Consider the following 21,484-nt stretch of genomic DNA (forward strand, 5'->3'; position numbering starts at 1 on the left):
TGAAAGAGATGGGGAAAGGAAATTATAAGTAAATTTCCCTCAATTAAAAGTAATGAATCCAAAGATCCCCACCCTACCCCATCCCAAATTTAAATGGTTGGCAGCCTCATTGGTAGGCACTTCTGAAGTAGTGTAAAGCATAGCTGAAGAGGTATATTGAGTAATTAAGTGCTCTTCCTTTTGCTCTAGGCTAACAGGCTCATTCCCTTTAGGAACACAGGATCACTCACTGCTGCTCTTGCAGGATTCTTATTACTATTTACAATCAGACAGCTGACCAGAAAAAGTTACGTAAAATGGATTTTAAAATTTAAAAAAAGCTTTCTTTCCAAAACTTGAATTAAGACAGATAAAATGGGCTTTAAATAAATGCAAGTAAATATAATAATGCAAACAAAAACAGTACAATGGCTGGTTGGTTCATGTTTTTTTTAAGCTCTTGATGGTTTTAGGTTCAATTGTACAAATTTTTTTTTTGAATGATAACTTCAAAAATCTAAATTTAGTTCAAAAACAGTCTGGTCATGGTGGCTCATGCCTGTAATACTAGCACTTCGGGAGGCTGAGGTGGATGGGTCACATGAGGTCAGGAGTTCAAGAATAGCCTGGCCAACATGGCAAAACTCCCATCTCTACTAAAAAAAAAAAGAAGATACAAAAATAACCTGGGTGTGGTGGCGCACACACCTGTAATCCCAGCTACTTGGGAGGCTGAGGCATGAGAATCACTTGAACCCAGGAGGCACAGGCTACAGTAAGCCAAGATAGCACCACTGCACTCCAGCCTAGGTGACAGAGAGAGACTCTGTCTCAAATAAATAAAAAAAAAATAAAATTAGTTCAAAAACATAGAGAAACTGTACGTGCTTAGTGCCTTGGACTTGTAATTATTCTTATTTAAGCTTGAATTTAGTTTTGCATTTGTTCAGATGAAACTTAAAGACAAACAGTTTTTTAGTTACAAGAAATAGCTATTGATTAGTTCTTTCAAAATGTATTTCTTATTTTTCAGGCAGATATAGCATTTTAGAGCATATTTTCTTGATTTGTTGATCTATAGATACAGTGCGTGTTCTGCTTGTACATTCAGACCTTTGTATCCATGGATTCTGCATCACGGAATCAACCAACTGGATCGAAAATATTGAGGACAAAAATATGGGTGGTTGCATCTGTAGTGAACATATACAGACTTTTTTTTCTTGTCATGATTCCCTAAACAATACAGTATAACAGTTATTTACATAGCAAGTTTTGATTAAAGGAGAGAATCCTTGTCACATGATAGTATTCTTACCAAAAATTAGTTAACCATCTATAGAGATATTGCTATCATCAAAGACTGAATGTTGTGGTATAATCCAATAATCAAATACATTTATGGTAGTAAAACCTAAGGTAATTAATATACTTTATTTTAAACTTTCTTTGGGTTAATGCGGGACTCCAAATATTAAGAGGCTATGTTCAGTATTCCAGTCCAGAAACGTTAGAAGTGAAGAGACAGGCGAGGGGACGGAAAGCAGAAAACCACACTGCCATGTGTGTACCTATGCAATCTTGCATGTTCTTCACATGTACCCCAAAACCTAAAATGCAATAAAAAAAAAAAAAATTCTTTTGAAAGAAAAAAAAAAGAAGTGAAGAGTTGCTGCCTCCTAAAGATTCACAGCACATGGAAATAATCACAGGATAGTGACAAGTATCTCAGGAAGAAGTCCTTGACTCTACCTGTAAAGACTGGGAAGGGTTTTCTGGAAGAGGTGCCATTTTAGCTGAGGGAAGGAGCAGAACCAGGAACCAAGAGGCCCTCATTCATCAGTGAATTATGTACAAGTTGTTCAGCCTAACTAGAAAACATTGTGGTACTGTAATGAGATATGAAGCTATAAGGATTCAGAGGGAGGCACATGAAAAAGGCCTTGAATGCCAAGATAAGGAATTTTTTTCTCTTATCATGTAGATTAACATTTGCAAAGCCTACTTCTGAATGAGTAAAATAAGTTTAGAGATACTATGCAATATCGTATTACTCCTAGAAGCTCATTTTTAAAAAGCAGTTTAACTTTTTGTGATTCAAAGTTTTCCAGACTTGTTTCATAATGGAACTAGTTTTTATTTGAATACACATTAACACTGTAGAGTTACTTTTAGAAATGTTAAGGATTTTGAGCAAGGGAATGGTGAGATTTGCATTCATATAATATGGGTATGATGAGAATCGAGAAATCCCATTGAGCTTAAGTGTGTTAAATATGTGGGGCATTGGCTGGGCACAGTGGCTCATGCCTGTAACCCCATCACTTTGAAAGACTGAGGTGGGTGGATCTCTTGAGAACAGAAATGGATCTCTTGAGCCTGGCCAACATGGTAAACCCTGTCTCTCCTAAAAATACACAACAGCTGGGCATGGTGGTGTGCGCCTGTAATCTCAGCCACTCAGAAGGCAGAGGCAGGAGAATCGCTTGAACCCAGGAGGCAGAGGTGGCAGTGAGCTGAGATCATACCACTGCACTCCAGCCTGGGTGACAAAGCAAGACTATCTCAAAAAAAAAAAAAAAAAAAAATTGGGACATCAAAAGTAAAATATTCACGGTGGGAGCTGGAGACTAAGATTCTAAAATAAGATTGTTCCTTCATTGAATATTTTGAGAAAGGTTTTATTTGAACTTCATGTTTATCAAAATAATGTATGCATAGCATTTAAATGGTCAAGTAGTTCTGTAAGACTTAATACCAAGTCCCCTACCACATACCAAATTTTTGGCTCCCAAAGGAAACACTTTTAGCTGCTCCTTTTCTTCAATTATGTGCCTTTATATCTCTAAATCACATGAATCTGGTGCTTTTTGATTTTTTTAATATAAGGCATTAACTACTGACTTTCATTAATGAAAATGAGGACTTAGTTCTTTCACAGGCACATAGATACAGGTATCCTCACCACATTTACTCCATATACCTTCATGCTCACTACCCATCTCATCATTGCCTGTAGAATTATATCATAATTTAGGTTCGATCAATATTCAGTCCTTACTGTGACTGTGAATGCTGTTTCAACCTATGTGGTCTACTGTAATTACTTTTCCTTCCTTACACAACTTTTTATGTTCCCTATAATTTGTTGTCCTTTGCTTGCTTTCTTTTAGTTTTTATTTTGTTTGTTTGGAGTTCTTTGGCTTAATTTTTGTATGTACTTAACACAAATTCATCTCCAAGTTCTCTGTTCCATACATCAGAGACCTTTAGCACCCTTACCAGTTTCAGTTTCTAAGAGAGACCTCTCTCAGCATCTTTCACCGCGCCTTAATCTGCACTTGCTCTTTGCTAGCCTTGCTGCACAGCTGTCTTTTTGGTCTCCATACCTGAGGATTTTCTTTCTCTCTCCTTTGTGTTGGATCTTGTACTTTGTGAATTTGGTGGTATCATTTTCTTTGGTTTACTCCCTTATTTGGTGGAGTCATCTCCAGCTACTTCCTGAGAAAGGGTTTGTCTTAGTCCATTTTGTATTGCTATAACAGAATATCTAAGACTTAGTAATTCATAAACAATAGAAGTTTCTTTGATTTGAGGTTCTGGAGGTAAGTAAATCCAAGAGCAGAGTGCCAGCATCTTGTGAAGGCCTTCATGCTGTATTATGTCATGGGAGAAGGGAAGGAGAGCACCACAAGTGAGCACAAAAGCAAGAGGGCATCGGTCAAACTCACCTTTATGACAAATTCACTCTTGATAATGAAGCCACTCCCAACATAATGACATTAATCCATACATGAGGGCAGAAATCATGAAATCACCTCTGAGTTTTCATGTCTCCACGTTGCTGATTAGAGATTACGTTTCCAACACATGAATTTTGGGGAACACTTTCAGCCCATAGCAGGGTTCATGAGGTTAAGCTTTTCATAATTTTTTAGTGAATCCTACTCCCTTCTAATTACTGCCTTGTCTCTCTGCAAAGATAACCAGTATCCTGAAGATTATTACTTTTGCCTGTTTTTGAACTTTGTACAGAAGAATCATACATTATATGTTGAGTTCATCTTCTTTATTCAGCATTATGTTTGTGAGATCATTTATGTTGAATATAGTAGTTCATTCATTTTATTAATCCACAATTTATTAATCCACTCCATTCTCCTGTTGATGACATTGTTACTAGTTTGAAGCTTCTAAATGCATCTTCAGTAGACTTTCAAGACATCTTCCTTTTGTTCCTGCCTTCACCCCTACTTCCAGTGCCACCTAAAACTGCCAAGTCCAGAGCTGTATAGGAGGATTCTGTTGTGGGGGAAAGGGGGCTACTTCTACTCTCTCTATCATTGGATCAGGATTCAGCTTTCTTGTGTTTGCTGAGTTACTTACCATTTAGCTATCTGCTTTCTAGCCTCTAAGGTTTTGTGAGGTTTTAATTTTTTTGGTAGAATCTCCTTTTCCTCTAACTTGGTCTTCATAAAGTTTGTTTGCTTTTTATTAATATATACCTTTTTATGTGGCTTTTGGAAGGAACTTGGGTCATGTCTTTGTTCATTCCTCCATTTTTAACCCAACTTGAACCTTATTTTTAATGCTTCATTCTTTGATTTCTGCTAAACCAGGATGTCTTTCCTAGTAATATCTTAGAAGAATGCTGTTACCTTCTTTTAGCATAAATTTAAGTCAATATAAGTACAGTGGTAAACTTTATTAATTGTGTATTTTTTGACTCTGAAATTTATACTTAAAACATTTAGTCTAATTCACAAAAATTTTTTTAACAGGGTATTGCTGGAACTGATGTAGCTAAAGAAGCATCTGATATTATTCTCACAGATGACAACTTTACAAGCATTGTTAAAGCAGTTATGTGGGGACGAAATGTCTATGACAGCATCTCAAAATTCCTTCAGTTCCAACTTACTGTTAATGTAGTAGCAGTGATTGTTGCTTTTACGGGCGCCTGTATTACTCAAGTAGGTGATGATTTGTCTATTAAAACTTGTTTACTTTAAATTTTAAAAAGTATGTAAAATGCCTTTTTAAAATAATATTTAAGCTAAAGCTTAATATTTTAGGTTAGTTTATATAAAAATATTATCCTGTTATGTTTCTCAAGTTTTTAAATCCTAAAGGCTTCCTGAGAATTGCTGAGTCCCTGAGTAGTTGTGAATGTCTATTAGGAAACCTATCTTTTCTAGGACTCTCCGCTTAAGGCTGTGCAGATGCTGTGGGTAAACCTCATAATGGATACGCTCGCTTCCCTGGCTCTGGCAACGGAACCACCCACTGAGTCTCTCTTGCTTCGGAAACCTTATGGTAGAAATAAGCCTCTCATCTCACGTACAATGATGAAGAATATTTTGGGTCATGCATTCTATCAACTTGTAGTAGTCTTTACACTCTTATTTGCTGGTAAGAATTCAGTGTCTAATACATAAAGCTTCAGTAAATTGTTTCTGTTCCAAGCTGTTATAATGTTATAAATTTTCAAAAGTCTAGGTTCTGTTCCTGATTTCCCATTTATCCTTAATTTCTTCTTCTTTACCAGTCAGTGCTTAGTAAATTTGGGGAGACAATAAGATAGATAGTGGGGGGAGAATAAAAAGTCCTGATATCTTATCCTGGCTCTGCCACTAACTTAGATATGTGATCTTGAGATTATCACCATAGTTTTGGGAGCTTCTGTTTCCTTGTCTAAAAAACAACAGAGTTGTACTAGGTAATCCCAGGTTTCTTCCAGCTCCTTCCATGCTGCCATTCCAGATCAAATAAAAGGTCTAGCTAAGTTTTATTTTGTATACGTCCTTGAAATGTTGTTATTTGATATGATAATTACAAAACAGTAATTTTTAATTCTTTCAGGAGAAAAGTTTTTTGACATTGATAGTGGAAGAAATGCTCCTTTGCATGCTCCTCCTTCAGAACATTATACTATTGTTTTTAATACCTTTGTGCTGATGCAACTTTTCAACGAAATAAATGCCCGGAAAATTCATGGTGAAAGAAATGTATTTGAAGGAATCTTTAACAATGCCATCTTCTGCACGATTGTTTTAGGCACTTTTGTGGTACAGGTGGGTAATTGGAAAAGAGAGTTCCAAATTTGACTGTTATATGGGAGACATTAGGTAAACAGCTTTTTGTAGCAATCACTTGTGTGGAACATGTATGGAACTATTGCCTTGGTGACATCTATAGTATCATGATGATTTAAAGCAGGCGTCCCCAAACTTTTTACACAGGGGGCCAGTTCACTGTCCCTCAGACTGTTGGAGGGCCGCCACATACTGTGCTCCTCTCACTGACCACCAATGAAAGAGGTGCCCCTTCCTGAAGTGCGGCGGGGGGCCGGATAAATGGCCTCAGGGGGCCGCATGCGGCCCGTGGGCCGTAGTCTGGGGACACCTGATTTAAGGTATATATTAAAGAATATGGGAACTGATTCTCTTGTTCTTAGAAGTAAATGCCACAACCAACTAGACAAACTTTTATTTCTTCCAACTTTAAAGTGAAAGATTATTATTTCTTAGGAGACAAAATCAGCCAATCACATTAATTGTTTCCCCAGTACCTTAATATTCTTTTTACATCCCACATTATACAAAAAAAGACAAAGTTTAAACTTAAAAAAAATTAAGATCACTTATACAAATAAATATTGAATTCTTTTGATGCTCATTATTTTCTTGATTTATAAAAGAAAATTATTTCAGTTTTATATCTCTATTAAAATCCAGGCCTGATTGTCAAATCAGTTATAATCTAATTGGGCTACTAACAAAGCAGTTGGAAATCTATCTTTACAGGTATACAAATTAACTTAAAAATTAGTGGAACTGAGAAGTAAAAATCACTTGAATTTAGATAAACTAGAGCTAAAAAGAGTGGAATTGTAACTTTAATGTTTTAAGATGTTAACTACCAAAATTATTTTTGATTTTAATATTTGGGAACTACTTAACTGCCATATCAAAAAGAGGCCTATCAGACTCTATCACAGGAGGACCTATCAGGCTCTATCACAGGAGGGTGAATATTGTTATTTGATTCTTTTTTAAAAAATCATTTATTTTTACTTATTTAGTTTTTTAAGTAAGATGGGATCTTGCTATGTTGCCTAGGCTGGTCTTTGAACTCCTGGGCTCAAGCAATCCTCTCACCTCAGCCTCCAAAAGTGCTAGAATTACAGGTATGAGTCACCATACCCAACTCCAGTTACTTCTCTTAATATTTTCATGCACACTATTTTAGATCTTTCAGAATAATGAGCAGAGGATAAGCACTGTACTATGAATTTATGTTCATCATCAGGCCTCACTCGCTTCATAAAGGAGAGCAAATCTGAGATCACCTCACCTGAGTTAGCTTGTATTTCATAGAACTTTGCAAGTTGCCATTCTTCTGTTACAGTCTGTTTGTATTTATCTTAACATATCTAAATGTTAACTAGAAATAAACAGCTATGTGGAATTTTAAAAGGATTGCATATTTTTTCATTAACATGTGGTCTTTTCTACAAAAGAGTACTGTATTTTGAGAAAGGCGTAAGTTAATTATTTGAAGAATTGTACTAAATACAGGGGAAAGTTATTCTTGTGGGTCATAAGAATTTTACTTTTTAGTAAGTATAATTTAAACATGAAATAAGTATGCATTAAAAATACAGGACAGAGATTTTACTTTATTTCATTTGTCTTTTTTAAGAGGGAAAGTGGCCTGGAGGGGAAAGAGGAAAGGTCTATTTCAGTTGTTTTATTTTCAGTTGTGACTAATATAATACACTTTATCAGAATAGTGGTTGTTCACCTCGTTTTAGAGGACATATATTTGGTATTTTTTAGAGTATGTGAATATTTAAATTTAAGTAAATTTACTCTTGATTATTCCTCCAGATAATAATTGTGCAGTTTGGTGGAAAACCTTTCAGTTGTTCAGAACTTTCAATAGAACAGTGGCTATGGTCAATATTCCTAGGAATGGGAACGTTACTCTGGGGCCAGGTAAAAATCTCATCAGTTTTTGTTTAAACCTAAAGTGATTTTTTTTTTAATTTCTAATGTTTATTTTCTTTCATCAGTTTTATTACTTGATTCTAAATAGTTAACATGGTAAGTAAAAAGAGAGGGAATTCAAAGATAAGTTTTTTAATGTTTTATTAGTTCCATTATGTCACTTGTTTATTACAATTACCCCTATACTATAAAATACTATCTTAACTTGTTTTTTAGAACAAGTTTCTTAGCAGTTGTTAAAAATGATGTGTTTATAACTGGTTAGGATGCTATTATCTGTTATCTTTTACTCTATAACCTATTTTTACATTTTCAGAATAAAGTTTTTTACAAAAACGTAAAAAGTACATATACTTCATCATTTTGTTCTGTAATTTAATCCAATATACAGCATAGGAAAAACTGAGCTTTACTAAGAGCATGTTTTTATAAGAATAATGTTACTTAGAAAAAGAGGTCACAAAATGACATTTTAGATTTGAATTGAATAGCTTTAACAGTGTATATATAAAGTGCCTGAAATAAGAGACATACCTCATGTTTACTATAGGCAGCTTACTTGCAAATGCATGTTATTATTTTTTAAATATAAGTGATAATGATTTATGCATTGTTCATTTTAAGCCCATTATTACTATAAAACTAATTTATAGAAAATCTATAGTAACATTTTCATAAATGAAGGTTAATTTAATTATGGCATATAATTTGTTTGAGCTAATTTACTGTCATGCTGCAAATCAGTGAAACCAGACTTTCAGGTTTTTTTTAAATTTAGCTCAATCTTTACATCTTTTTATCTCTTCTTTTTCTTAATTATGTTTCTAGGTCCTGAGGGTTCTTAACCATTTTGAATACCTCATTAACAGAGATCATCTTTTAAGTAGGACCCATACTTGGTCCATATTTCCTTTTTGATTATCATTGTGATTATTTCATAATGTTTTCTGATAATCTGTCCAGTTTGAGGAAGAGGAAATTCAGTACAGCATATATACCCACAAGGCTCAAGTTATTGTCTAGTTGACACTGTTTGCTCATTTTTAAGTGTACCATGGTAGAACAAGCACTGTCTTTGTTGGTCAGGAGACCTCACCTTGGTGAAGTGAGGTGGTTGGACTAGAAGTTCTCCAAGCAGAATTCTATAGCTGACTACATGCTTGGTTTAACCCAACTGCTGCCTTAGAGAACGAATTTTAACACATAAGCTAATATATGTGTATTGGTGTTTCTTATATCCTTTGTGTTTTCTGGGACATCTGTTTTTGTTTGGTGTCATCAATCAGTACTAATCTGATTTTAAACTGTTGAATTTTTAAAAATTACTTAACAAAACTATTTTCAGTGTAACTGTGATGATTTTTTAAATTTTTATACATTTTTCTCTCATTGAACTCTGACAGCATTAATGATTGTAAACTTGTTTTGCATCTGATAAGACCACCTGCCATTTTCATTGTATTCAAAATAAGTATAATAGGAGTTTAAATACATACATCAGAGCATGGTTTTACAGAGTACTGTCTTGAATGTCCTGATGAAAATGTGAAAAATGTAATTGGGTTAATTTCCATTTAGGAAAACTTTTTACCCTTCAAACTCAAATCTTTTATGTAGCTAAGAGAAGAATATATTTTGCTCTGGGAGAGAAAGACTAATCACCAGGATCTCATTACTTCATTGGTAAAGATAGTGGGGATACTCTCACCACTTTTAATACCTTTAGTATGACAGTGACAGTTGATCAGCTTACCGCTCCTTGATATGATTTATTTCTAAGTTCATTCCCCTGTGTTGTAGCTTATTTCAACAATTCCAACTAGCCGTTTAAAATTCCTCAAAGAAGCTGGTCATGGAACACAAAAGGAAGAAATACCTGAGGAGGAATTAGCAGAGGATGTTGAAGAGATTGATCACGCTGAAAGGGAGTTGCGGCGTGGCCAAATCTTGTGGTTTAGAGGTCTGAACAGAATCCAAACACAGGTATGGGCCTGGTAGAGAGGTAGGAGAGATGATGGGAGCCAGGGCTTTTTGACCTGGGGAGGAGGTTAGAGTGTGCTCCTTAAACTTCCTCTCTAGCCTTCCCAACCCACATACTGTATTCTCTTGAAAAGTAGTACTGGTGCCTGGAATGAGTGAAACTTTTAACTGATTATGAAAGAATGTGTCTATATGCCCCTAAGCTCCTTTTTTCCTAGCTCCCCCACCCCCTACTTCATCTCAAAATGCTATCTTGCCTATTTATCTGCTCTGTAAAAAGTGCCTTTTTCTTTACTTTTTATATGTTGATAGATGGAATGGTCCTTTCTCTTGTTCTCTCTCTCTCTTGCTGAGCAAGCTGTCACAATCTCTGATTCCTTGCAGATGGATGTAGTGAATGCTTTCCAGAGTGGAAGTTCCATTCAGGGGGCTCTAAGGCGGCAACCCTCCATCGCCAGCCAGCATCATGATGTAACAAATATTTCTACCCCTACACATGTAGTGTTTTCCTCTTCTACTGCTTCTACTACTGTGGGGTGTGAGTGTGTGTTCCTAAGTGCATGAAATTAACATTTCCTACTTCACACACCTAACGTTTCTCATTTTCTCCTTAATGTTTGAATTCATTGTTCAGGCTTTTTCATAAAGCTTTCTTTTCGTAAAGTGGATTGAGACCTCAAAGTGTTGTCGTTGTTGTTTTATTTCTTAGAGGGCTAGACAACAGGTGGAACAATTGCAACCAAAGATTAGATGCAATCTGTGAGCTTGTCTCTGTGCTAACTCTGACAGTTAATATGGGGAATAAAATTGTAGCTTAGAACTTGTGAAACTACTATAAATTTTTGAGTATATGCCTTCCAGCCTGTTTATACTGCATGGTTCCTAGAAGCATGTGATTTGAAACTCATCTGACAGAACCAGGAAATTACATTTTCAAAGCTAAGAATGAACTTAGCATTTTGACTTTTGTCCGGTTTGGAAATTTAGTTAGTAGCCTCAAGACAAGTTTTCATTATGTATAGCCAGTTGCTTGCCTTCTTAACCTGAATTTTTTTTTTTTTGCTTGATTGGGGAGTTTTGGAGGGAAATCACTGTGTAAACTTAAAAAGTTTCTGTGGTATTTATGATTTGGGGTGGCTTTGTTTTTCCATTTGTATAGTCAGTTTAGTTAAAATTGCATCATAGATAAGAAATGTTCTGTTAAGTTTCAGCAGAAGTAGGAAATGTGTACTATTGTTGAACCAATAAATACTGTAATTTTCAATAATTTACTAAAATAACATTTTGTTTCAGGTTTTTAGTAAATAGCAAACTTTCTAAAAGCCTAAAGCCATAATTCTTACTGAGAATTCATGGTGCATTCTCAATATATTGGAGGCATTAAAGATGTAAACCCAGCCTCACCCCAAAAATTCATTGACATACCTAAGGTTAGTCTTGAAGTAAGCAGAGACCTATCTTTTCCAGTTAGTCTCAAACCGGTGAAAGACTAGAGGAACCTTGGGAAGCTGGAAAGAGAATGAATTACGGGAAAAAAGCAGTGCAGATGTTTTACTTAATGCCTGTTTGTTCCCCGTTTGCTTAAGTAATTTTCATTTGGTATTTTTAAAAATGTTGTGAAACAGGCAGAGTAAGAACTGTCCCTGTTTTACAGGTATGAAAACTACCTTAGAATTTAAATAACTTGTCTGCAGCTAATAAGCAGAGGCCACATGATGTAAAGTGCACACAGATGTTCTAAGTGACCCTTTAACATTAAGATATTCAATTTGTGTACAGGGACACCTAGAACTCTTCCTTTTAAAAATTACCTACTTGAATAAAATGGTAACTGTAAATTGCCTGGCCTTATGCCTGGTGCAGTAGAAATGCCTCTTCCTCCCTGTATCTATGGATTTCAAACCATGCCCCTCTGTCTAGAGCTTCTTACTACCTAGCCGTAGATGGCAAATGTTTCACAATCCTTTATGGAAGGCCTACCATATGTCAGAGCTATGCTAGAACCTCCAGAACCTTCAGTCTAGTAAAGGAAAAAAGACAGTTAGAAATTTCTACATGGTAGTAAAACACATGTTGTCATAATAGAGTCCTTAGCTTACCCTGGAAAGTCACGAAAAATTGTCTGAAGGAGGTGACTCCCAAGATGACCCTTGATAGAATTCACCAATTGAGGCCTCAGTCATTATAGTCTGGTATTAAAGGAAGAATAAAGTAAGGGATGCTGAAATGGAAAGTGTCTGTTTATACCCCACAAGAAGGAGCCAAGCTAAGTCTTTATCCTGATAGACCGCCTTACCTCAAAATTTTAAATTTGAAAAACTTTAAACCTATAGACAAGTTGAAAAATTAATATATCAAAATATTTCACCTGGATTTACCACTTAATATTTTATGACACTATCTATTTATATATTAATATATACTTTTTTTCTAGCCATTTGAAAATGGCAGATACCATGGCATTTTATCCCCAAATACCATAGCATGTACTTAGGAATATCCATATTAATCATACATCATACTTTATTATCACATCCAATAAATTTAACATTGATAACATATTATCTAACAGTTTGTATTCAGATTTCTCTAGTTGCCCCCAAAATTTTCTTTATAGCTTTTTAAATCCAAGAAATAATTATTTACAGTATGTGTGTTACGAGTCTAGTAACTAACCTGGATTCATTCCCTGCCTTTATTTTTTATGACATTGACTTTGAAGAATCCAGGTGAATTGTCTTATAAAGGGTTCTACATTCCAGATTTGTCTGATCGTTTTCTACTGATTAACTTCATATTAAACTTTTTCGACAAGCTTATCTCATGGGTTATGTGTATCCTATTCATTTTAATTTAATAATATTTTAAGTAATTGTTTTCTTCATTTGGAGGGATGTCAGTATACTTTAGTTATACTATACTTAGTATATTTCTCATTGTGTTCCAAGCTTCATATTAAATATCAAAGCAATCATAAACTGTTTTAAGACAGACAGCCAGACACATACATACTCACACACACCCCTGCACTTCCACCACAGGCTCTTTTTTTCTGATGCACAGTTACATATGAAACCATTTCTGGACCCATGTGGCTAGGGGAGCAGGTACTTCAGGGAAGTAAAGATACACTTAAGAGAGTGGCAAAGGAAGGTTTGTAATTTTTGCTTTATCAAGGTTTGAGGTAGTTACTTCTTTATTCTATGTCCTGTGTTCTTGGAGTTATCCAGGGACTAAATCATATCTTGTTAATACAGTTGTCATTATACAATAAGAGTTGCAGTAATATGTTACTGTTAACCATAAACGTCTTTCAACCTTATTGGTGGAGCATTGTCTTAGGTGATACAGAACAGCAGCCAATATATAGAATTATCTTAATATATTTAATGAAAGGTTTCATTTGATCCCTGTATTTCTGCCTTAATATGGAATAGTTTTAGAAATACCTGTGATGTCAAATTTCTTTTACCTTTATTGGGTGCTAAAATGGAGGAAATAATCCATTTTGACTTTGTCAAACGCTAGACTCAAAACATCTCTGAAGATACCTTTTTCCCCTCATTTATTAGTCATATCTTTACTCCTACAGGTCTCTAGGGAAAACATTCTGTAGTTTTTTGTTTTTATATCAGTCTTTGCCATTAGATTCCCCCCCCCCCCCCCCGCCGAATAAATTGCTGTAGCTTCCTGGAAATTAGAAATTGAGAGAAACTTTTGTTTTCTAGGTGAAAGGTCAGCAAACTACAGCTTATGGGCCAAATCTAGCCTGTTACCTGTCTTTGGAAATGAGTTGTTATTGGAATGCAGCCTTGCCCATTCATTTAAGTTTTACCGGTGGCAAATTTTTCACTACAAGGGCAGAGTTGTATAATTGTGACAGATTGTATGGCTCACAAAACCTAAAATATTTTGTTCCTTGGCAGTTTACAGAAAAAGTTTGCCAACTCCTGTTCCAGATAGATAAAACATTACACAGGTGGTTCTCCTTTTGAGAAAATTTAATATTCAAGTACCCAACTTTGGTAAACAATCTAGAATTTTTTCTGGTTGCAAAGTATCTTTTATTGTACCATTACAATTTTTTAACTTAGTGCACATAGAAAAGTAATAAAACAAATTTCACAAGTGGGCAATTTGTTGTAGAAGGTAAGATTTATTGGCTTGTGATTAGTATTTTAGAGCTCTCTCGTTTTGTACAGTGTTTTGGGCAGTAAACAATGTTATTTTCTGCTATCAGAAGTTAGGATGGTATTTAGAAAAAATTGGTTTTGTAGGTTCATGATCTTGTTTTTATTATATTTCATATATTGTTTACCTTGACCATCACTTTCAGTTTCTTAAAATTACTTAGTAATTATGATAATCACTTCAGTTTTTTTGTTTACCATATATGCTTCATGCAGTATTTTTGGGTTTTTTCCCTCTGTTGAATAATTTACTTTTACAAAATATTTTGGACATAGGAATTACTGAATTTTTCTTAATTCTCATAATTTTGGGGGGTATAATTATGTTCCACAGAATAGGTTTAAATAGATAATAAATAGGAATTGAATTTTAAAACTGGATAAAATAAATAGGCTTGGAAAGCATGTAATTAAGTTTACTTACAGTTATGCTTAAATTATTTATGGTATTAATAATTTATGTAGGTAGTTTCCTTCCTACCTAAAGTATTGTGCACAAAATTATTCTTTTCCTCACAGTTTACTGTACTGTGAGAATTTTACATACAGGAAGTAGTAAAGATCAGAGCAAGTGTAAGCCAGCTCAGTGTCATACCTTAGATCAAGAGGGCTTTCTTTTATTCTTTATAAGTAGAAAGTAAAACAAATCTGGTTCGATGATTTCTGGTTAATCTGAATTTTATTGTATGTATCTTGGGAACTGTTCTTTGAAAAATTGAATTGCTTTGGAGCATCGCTGAGCTGTCCTTGTAACGCTCTGAAACTAACCAGTTTTGTGGCTTACATAGATGAGTCAGACAAAGGAAGCATTAACCTTAACCTTACAGAATGTTTTATTCTAGTGAAGTTAGAGATAAAGTAAATGTTTGTTTGCTTTTGCCTTTTCTTGACTTCCACTGAACCTGGAATTAGCCCAGAAACCTAGGTTTTAAGACTTTACCACTAATTAAGAGTTCCTTAATAAATCAGCCACCCATCCTCTCTGTTGCACAGTTTCATTATTTATGAAGTGGTTAGAAAAAAAAAATCTCTAATATTGTTTCAATAAATTCTTCAGATAGGAAGAATCTTGCCAGAACTGAAAATTTGCTAAGAAGGAATTTCATCTGACTTTGCCTGCCACTGATGTATGTGTATAATCGCATGTGCACATACACTTGTTGTCCTCGACTTTACACTCTGCCCCTCTTAGAGCTTCACTAACTCTCAAATCTTTAAGTTCACACCTTTCTTTTGAGCTCTAGTATTTTCCAGATTTAACATGTTTTAAAAGTAGATTTATTTCCTCCTTGATTCTTCTCTGCTCACTTTTATACCCAGACTGGTTACAAAGAAAGACAGAAAACACAAACACATACACAGAAAGCTTAACTGTTGTTCTATCTTCAATAGTAGCAGCATCAGCAATCTTGTCAAATAAGCAACAGATTCAGGGTTGTCTTGAACAGTTCTCACCACCGATCAAGTTTGCTGGCTGATCTTCCAAATTGCATTCTCCTCCTTGCCTACGGGCTGCTATCAACAATTTTTTTTTAGGAAGTTATCTTTTTGTTTTTTAAGCTTTACAGTTTGTTATTAGGACAGTCAGGATACTTGCTAAATGTGCACATGTATAAAATGTAAATTTTAAGACTTCACAATAAAATATTTAATTACTATAACGTTGTATTTTGCAAGCATTGTTTATATTCCACATGTAGAACACTTTACACTTTGCATCTTAGTAAAGGGGAACGAGAACGAGAGCAATACAAGAAATTGAAAATAAATATGCTGCTGTTCATCAGTCAAATTAAGGAACTAAAGTACAGGCAATCGAATAGAATAGAATTATAAAAGATGGTAAAGTTGCAAGACATTATAGAGTAGATGCTTACTTCTCCAAGTGTGGATCATGGACCAGCAGCTTCAGCATCACCTTGAAGGTTGTTAGAAATGCAGGACCTCAGGCCCCTGCTGAATCAGAATCTGTGTTTTAACAAGATTCCCAGCTAATTTATATGCACATTACAGTTCAAGAAGCCCTGGCCTCAATACTTGTGACTGAACACTGTTGTAAGTTTGTAGTGTGCTAACGAATTTAATCTACCACAACAATCCCGTAAGGCAACTACTATTGCTATTTCCCATTTTATAGTTAAAGAAACCTGTTTGACCAATGTTCCTCAGGTAGTAAGTGACGGAGCTGGAATTTACACCCAGACATTTTGCTTTTGTATTTCTCCGTTGACTGTGCTGTATTCTCTATGTCAAGGGCTAAGTGAATATGGACTAAAGCAGCTTACAAATAGGGCTTGGCAAATAAGGAAAGACAGCTTGAAGGTGAGATGAGGAGTGGGTGCATGGCTCTAAACTCTATATTACATTTTTTAAATGCATTTACATGTTCATTTGAAGAAATGTATTAATTTATTCATTATTACTGTCTTACTAGCTGAATTTGGTTACTGCATCTTTTTTTTAGAATGTCAAAGTGTTATTTACTTCTCTTAACGATGAGTAAATGGTGTCTTTATTACTAAATAGGATTTATTAGAATCAAAGCAAAAGCAAACTCTTTATTTGAATTGATATATAGTAAGTGCTCAACTACTTAGATTTTGTCCTTTATTTTCCTAAATCTGAATGACGCTTAGGTTAATAGCACTTAATGTCAGTTTGTGCACTGATGTTTTTGATCACTCATTAACCTTTTTCATTTATACAGCAGACTGAGAAGGAAGATGAATTGTTGAGCTATCTGTTTAGGGGTGAAAAGACTAGAAAAGTTTTAATACTTTATGTATTGGGAAATTTTTCACAGAAAAATCCCAAAGGATTTGTTTTTGTTTTTGATCTATTCCTTCTAGATAACTGTAGTAATTGATTTAAGTTTTAATCTGTTATAGAGAAAAAAACACTTTATAGACAATGATAGACAAATGGCATATACTCAAATATTTATAGCTGTTTAATGGCATTTTATAGACATTTATTTGGGTTTTGTTCTTACTTTTATTTTTAATGAAGGGAGTAGTTGGGTAGATGTGAGTTCATTGTGGCATTCAGCTTATATTTGCTTGGCTTTTTCATAGTCGGTGACACCCTAATTCCTAGCATGATAAATAGTAACCCTTTGTGCTTGATTTTGTTTAACTTATTTGAATTGTTTTCAAAATACATTCTTTTTAATTTTTTTTAAGTCAGCTAAGCTTGTGTATGATTAAGTTTTTGTTTTGTTTTTTTTTGTTTGATTTTGTTCTTTTAGGGAAAAAAATCCTATAAAATGGCTATTAAATTTTTAGCCAATGACAATGAGATTTTCTTAATATTACTTTGAATTCTATACCTCGTAATTCTTAGAGTATGTGGTTTTGTTGTTCTGTAGTGTCTTACTAAAATATTCATTTTTTTTACAGTGTATTGCAAGTTCCACTGCATTACATGCAAATATGATTCACTCATACCTAGCTGTTTGTGGATTCAAACTCATAAATGAACCATTTTTAAGTTGTTAATAGTGTACTGACATCTTTCTGTGTTTTCTGATGTTTACAGATTCGAGTGGTGAATGCATTTCGTAGTTCTTTATATGAAGGGTTAGAAAAACCGGAATCAAGAAGTTCGATTCACAACTTTATGACACATCCTGAGTTTAGGATAGAAGATTCAGAGCCTCATATCCCCCTTATTGATGACACTGATGCTGAAGATGATGCTCCTACAAAACGTAACTCCAGTCCTCCACCCTCTCCCAACAAAAATAACAATGCTGTTGACAGTGGAATTCACCTTACAATAGAAATGAACAAGTCTGCTACCTCTTCATCCCCAGGAAGCCCACTACATAGTTTGGAAACATCACTCTGATTGTAAGCTGAATGTTAACACACTAGCTGCATTGTAAAGAAACAAATTGAAACTGGGTCTTTTCACATATTGTGATGGACAAGCTAGTATTCTTGTCTTTGGACTTCAACAGAAGACACACTTGTACGAATGTAGATTTATTTTTTTAAAAAAAAGCAAAGCTTTCTGCCAGACTGAGGGTGCTTTTTGGGGGGTGGGAGAAATGAACTGACAGATAAACAGTAACTCAGCGTAAGTGACCCGTGGATCATCAGTAGTACCCAGGCATGGTCCTGAACAGTGTATTAGCAGAGCTTTAGTTTATCTCAGCCCTGGATGGGAGAGAGGGAGGAGTAAAGCTGGGCAAGACAGCCCTGGATCATTGAATTGATACTTTAATTTCTGCTGTTGGCTGTTAATAATTTGGATTATTTATGTTTATAAATGATACAGATCTGTTTACAAGGTTTGTAGATACTTTTTTTGTTCCTGTTCATAGATGGGAAGCTTCCTTATAACTGATGCAGAGAAAAATTAGTCCTTCAAATACTGCTGTATTTTCAGGAAAAAAAAAAAAAAAAAGGGGGTGTTTCTATTGAAACTGTACTAAATTTTTGCCTACAATTTACCTTGTTAAATATTGTAGATAAATTGCTAATACTAATAGCCAAATAGATAACACTAATGCTTTGTTTAAAAAAAAATGAAAAAACAAAACAAAACAAAAAAACCTGAGCAGTGGTGTTCTAATGAAGTTATGACATCTGTCCTAATTAGTTTCTTAAATACATTTACTACTTAATGGTTTTGAAGCAACTGTTTAATTTTTAAAATTTTTGAAAACTTGCTAATAACCTTTTGTTCAGAATTTAGTAGATTGTTTAATGCAGGACATCAACTACACAATGAAAGATGCTTGAAATGCTTTTGTTATTTCAGGCAAATCAAATTAAATCAAACTATCAAACTACAAGAGAACTTTAGTCCTTTTTGTTTTTGTCTAAACATGTTAGTTCAGTGATGTCTTGGTGAACTGTGAGTGAACTGTATTGATTTTTCTAATCTTTAGAGACCTTCACACAGCATGAGGGCTGTTGACATTTTGAAAAAGGTTAATAAGTAGAAGCATACATGTTTTCCTTTTGTTTTTGAAACTTGTTTGTAAACATAAATAAATATGCCCTTTTATTAAATAAATTTATGGCAATGTTTTTTTAAAAGACATTTCAGCTTCTTTTCTCAATTCCGCATATATAGTGCATTAGTCTGTTCTTTTTGACCACAATTGGAATGAATTTCAAGATGGTAACAGCCCCATGAAGTACCACTTAAATTCCTTGCTGGTAATCTGATAGAATCAGATTAAGAAAATTAACACAATTTTGCCATTTGACAAACTCTTAGTAGAATTTAGTTTGTCTAAACTAGCCTCACAGGTTAAAAAAATAATAATAACCACCATTGTCTTTGATATGTTTATTTTAATTCGTAAGTGGCCAAATAACAGATTAGATAAAATGAGATTGCATGAAAAAGTTCTAAAATGATATATTTAGATGCAGTAATTAACCATATGCTAGAATGCCCATTTCTAAGCCAATTGGATTCTTTAGCTCTCTTTTTCTTTCTTTTGTCTACCTTCTTCCCTTTTTTGCCTCTGTCTTTACTCTTTAGAAACTGGCATGTGTTAGGGCCCAGATTTCACAAGATATACAATCCTCAGGCTAACATAGTTTACGAGGACTACTAGGATAACTGAGAGTGCTGACCCAGCAAAGAAACATTTAGTTGATGGTGCTTGATATTTTTGGTGGGTGGGGGAAATCTTTTTCTCTCCATCAAATCTTTGCAGTAATCCTCTGCAAGTCTTAGAAACACGTTGGCTCTGTCAGCATTTGTAATTGTACATTTATTCATCAGGTATTTATAGTGAATCATACTGTAAAAAAAGAGGTAGCATGATATGCTGGAAAGCATATTAGACTAGGAGTCAAGACCTGGTTTCTAGTCTTGGTTTTGCCATTAATGTGCTGCATGATATTGGGGAAATCATTTACCCTAAATAAGGGTGGCGGACTATCTTGAAGAACCCTTTCAACTCTAATAATTGACCCTATCAACTGGAGAGCCCACAAGGCATAGGGAATAGAGAAAAGGGAAATGTTTTCAGGTTTCTTTTTTATTTTGGTTATGCTTAAATATGAATGTAATTACCAAAAGATTTAGAAGTGCATGTGCTTTGGAGGATTTGTATTGAGCTTTTACAGTATTCATTTTTCAACTCAAGGCAATGGCTTTCTACACCAACTCTAATTCATAAACAGGTCTTACGACATCCATGAAGTAGTAGCAAGACATGCTTAGTGTGTATTTCTCTCTTTGAGACACTATAATTTCTACCAGAAATTTCCAGAGCATTATGTAAGTAGAAAAAAAAAAAAATGCAAGCAAGCTGTTAAAGATCTTGGATCCCATCATATAGTATGTATAACTGAAATCTGTAATTCAATCACTTTTTCTCTTTTATCCTCTAACCAAAAAATTGTTTAATTTTGCATCCCAAATGTTTTTAATCTTTGTATATTTTTAAAAAATCCTTTTCTCTTCATCATTGCCTTTTTTGTGGTTGTAAATAGACTTACTTGCACTTTGAAGATGAGTTACTCCTTGTCATCTTACAAATATGTGATATGGTAATTTTCATAACAGATGTCAGTTTTGAACCAAGAATTGGTGATTTGTTTATAAGAAAAAAACTGGCTTCATTTCTGTGAAATTGCTCTTTGAAAATTTCTTTTTACACGTGTAAGCCAACTGAGATACCGTGATGGTGTTGATTTCTTTCAATGATGCTTACCATCTATTTTAGCCACTGAGCCTTTTATTATTTGTCTATTTGTAAAGTTTATTTGTCTTAACTCATTTAATAAATATACTGTTTATCTGTTTCTGAATGGGGACTGAACTTTTTGAATATTGATACTGATTTGAAAATATTTTGGAATTAACTTTTTTCTACTTGAAATTTTAAAAAATTAATTGAAAATTCTATAATGTACTTGAAATGTTATGGTTGTGTTACAGTGAATTACTGTTCTAATAATATGCATGATCTTGCCTCTAAAATGAGAAGTGGGTGCATTGTCCCTACTCTCCTACCCACTGTCCTCAACCCTTATAGCACAATAGATCATTTCTACAGTCTGTGGGAGTATAATCTGGTTTTAGAACTGATTAGTTTTTCACATTTCATGTAAGAGCTTTTTTTTTTTTTTTTTTTTTTTTCATTAAATTATCCATACTTGTCAATACCAGTTATCTGAATTAACTCTATGGTAAAAATTAAATTATCCTTAGTTGGTTTTTATAATAAACTTAATATAAATTAGCAACTTTGTTGAAATACTGAGTAAACTTTAAATGACAATGAATACCATATTTTTCAGTTACTGTGAATCATTAGTAAATTATTGAGTATACTTAAGTACCATATTT

At 34.2% G+C, this 21,484-nt stretch overlaps 1 protein-coding gene across 8 annotated transcripts in view; it reads left to right on the plus strand.

Annotated features, from left to right (window-relative positions):
* The window catches only part of ATP2B1 (ATPase plasma membrane Ca2+ transporting 1), a 118,372-nt gene extending 97,429 nt beyond the window's left edge, over window positions 1-20,943 (plus strand). For 4 of the 8 annotated variants that reach the window (XM_039471912.2, XM_039471911.2, XM_074402438.1 and 1 more), the window contains exons 16-22: window positions 4,761-4,952; window positions 5,178-5,391; window positions 5,842-6,053; window positions 7,872-7,979; window positions 9,792-9,974; window positions 10,356-10,442; window positions 17,699-20,943. In XM_039471912.2, the coding sequence (XP_039327846.1) occupies window positions 4,761-4,952; window positions 5,178-5,391; window positions 5,842-6,053; window positions 7,872-7,979; window positions 9,792-9,974; window positions 10,356-10,442; window positions 17,699-18,010 (1,308 nt within the window). In that variant the 3' untranslated portion in view covers window positions 18,011-20,943. Of the gene's footprint in view, window positions 1-4,760; window positions 4,953-5,177; window positions 5,392-5,841; window positions 6,054-7,871; window positions 7,980-9,791; window positions 9,975-10,355; window positions 10,508-17,698 lie in introns of all 8 variants that reach the window. The other 4 variants (XM_039471918.2, XM_039471916.2, XM_039471915.2 and 1 more) reach the window with 2 other exon arrangements.
* The last annotated feature ends 541 nt before the right edge of the window (window positions 20,944-21,484 follow it).

The sequence above is a fragment of the Saimiri boliviensis genome, chromosome 7, assembly GCF_048565385.1.
Source record: "Saimiri boliviensis isolate mSaiBol1 chromosome 7, mSaiBol1.pri, whole genome shotgun sequence".
In the NCBI taxonomy this organism is placed as follows: Eukaryota; Metazoa; Chordata; class Mammalia; order Primates; family Cebidae; genus Saimiri; species Saimiri boliviensis.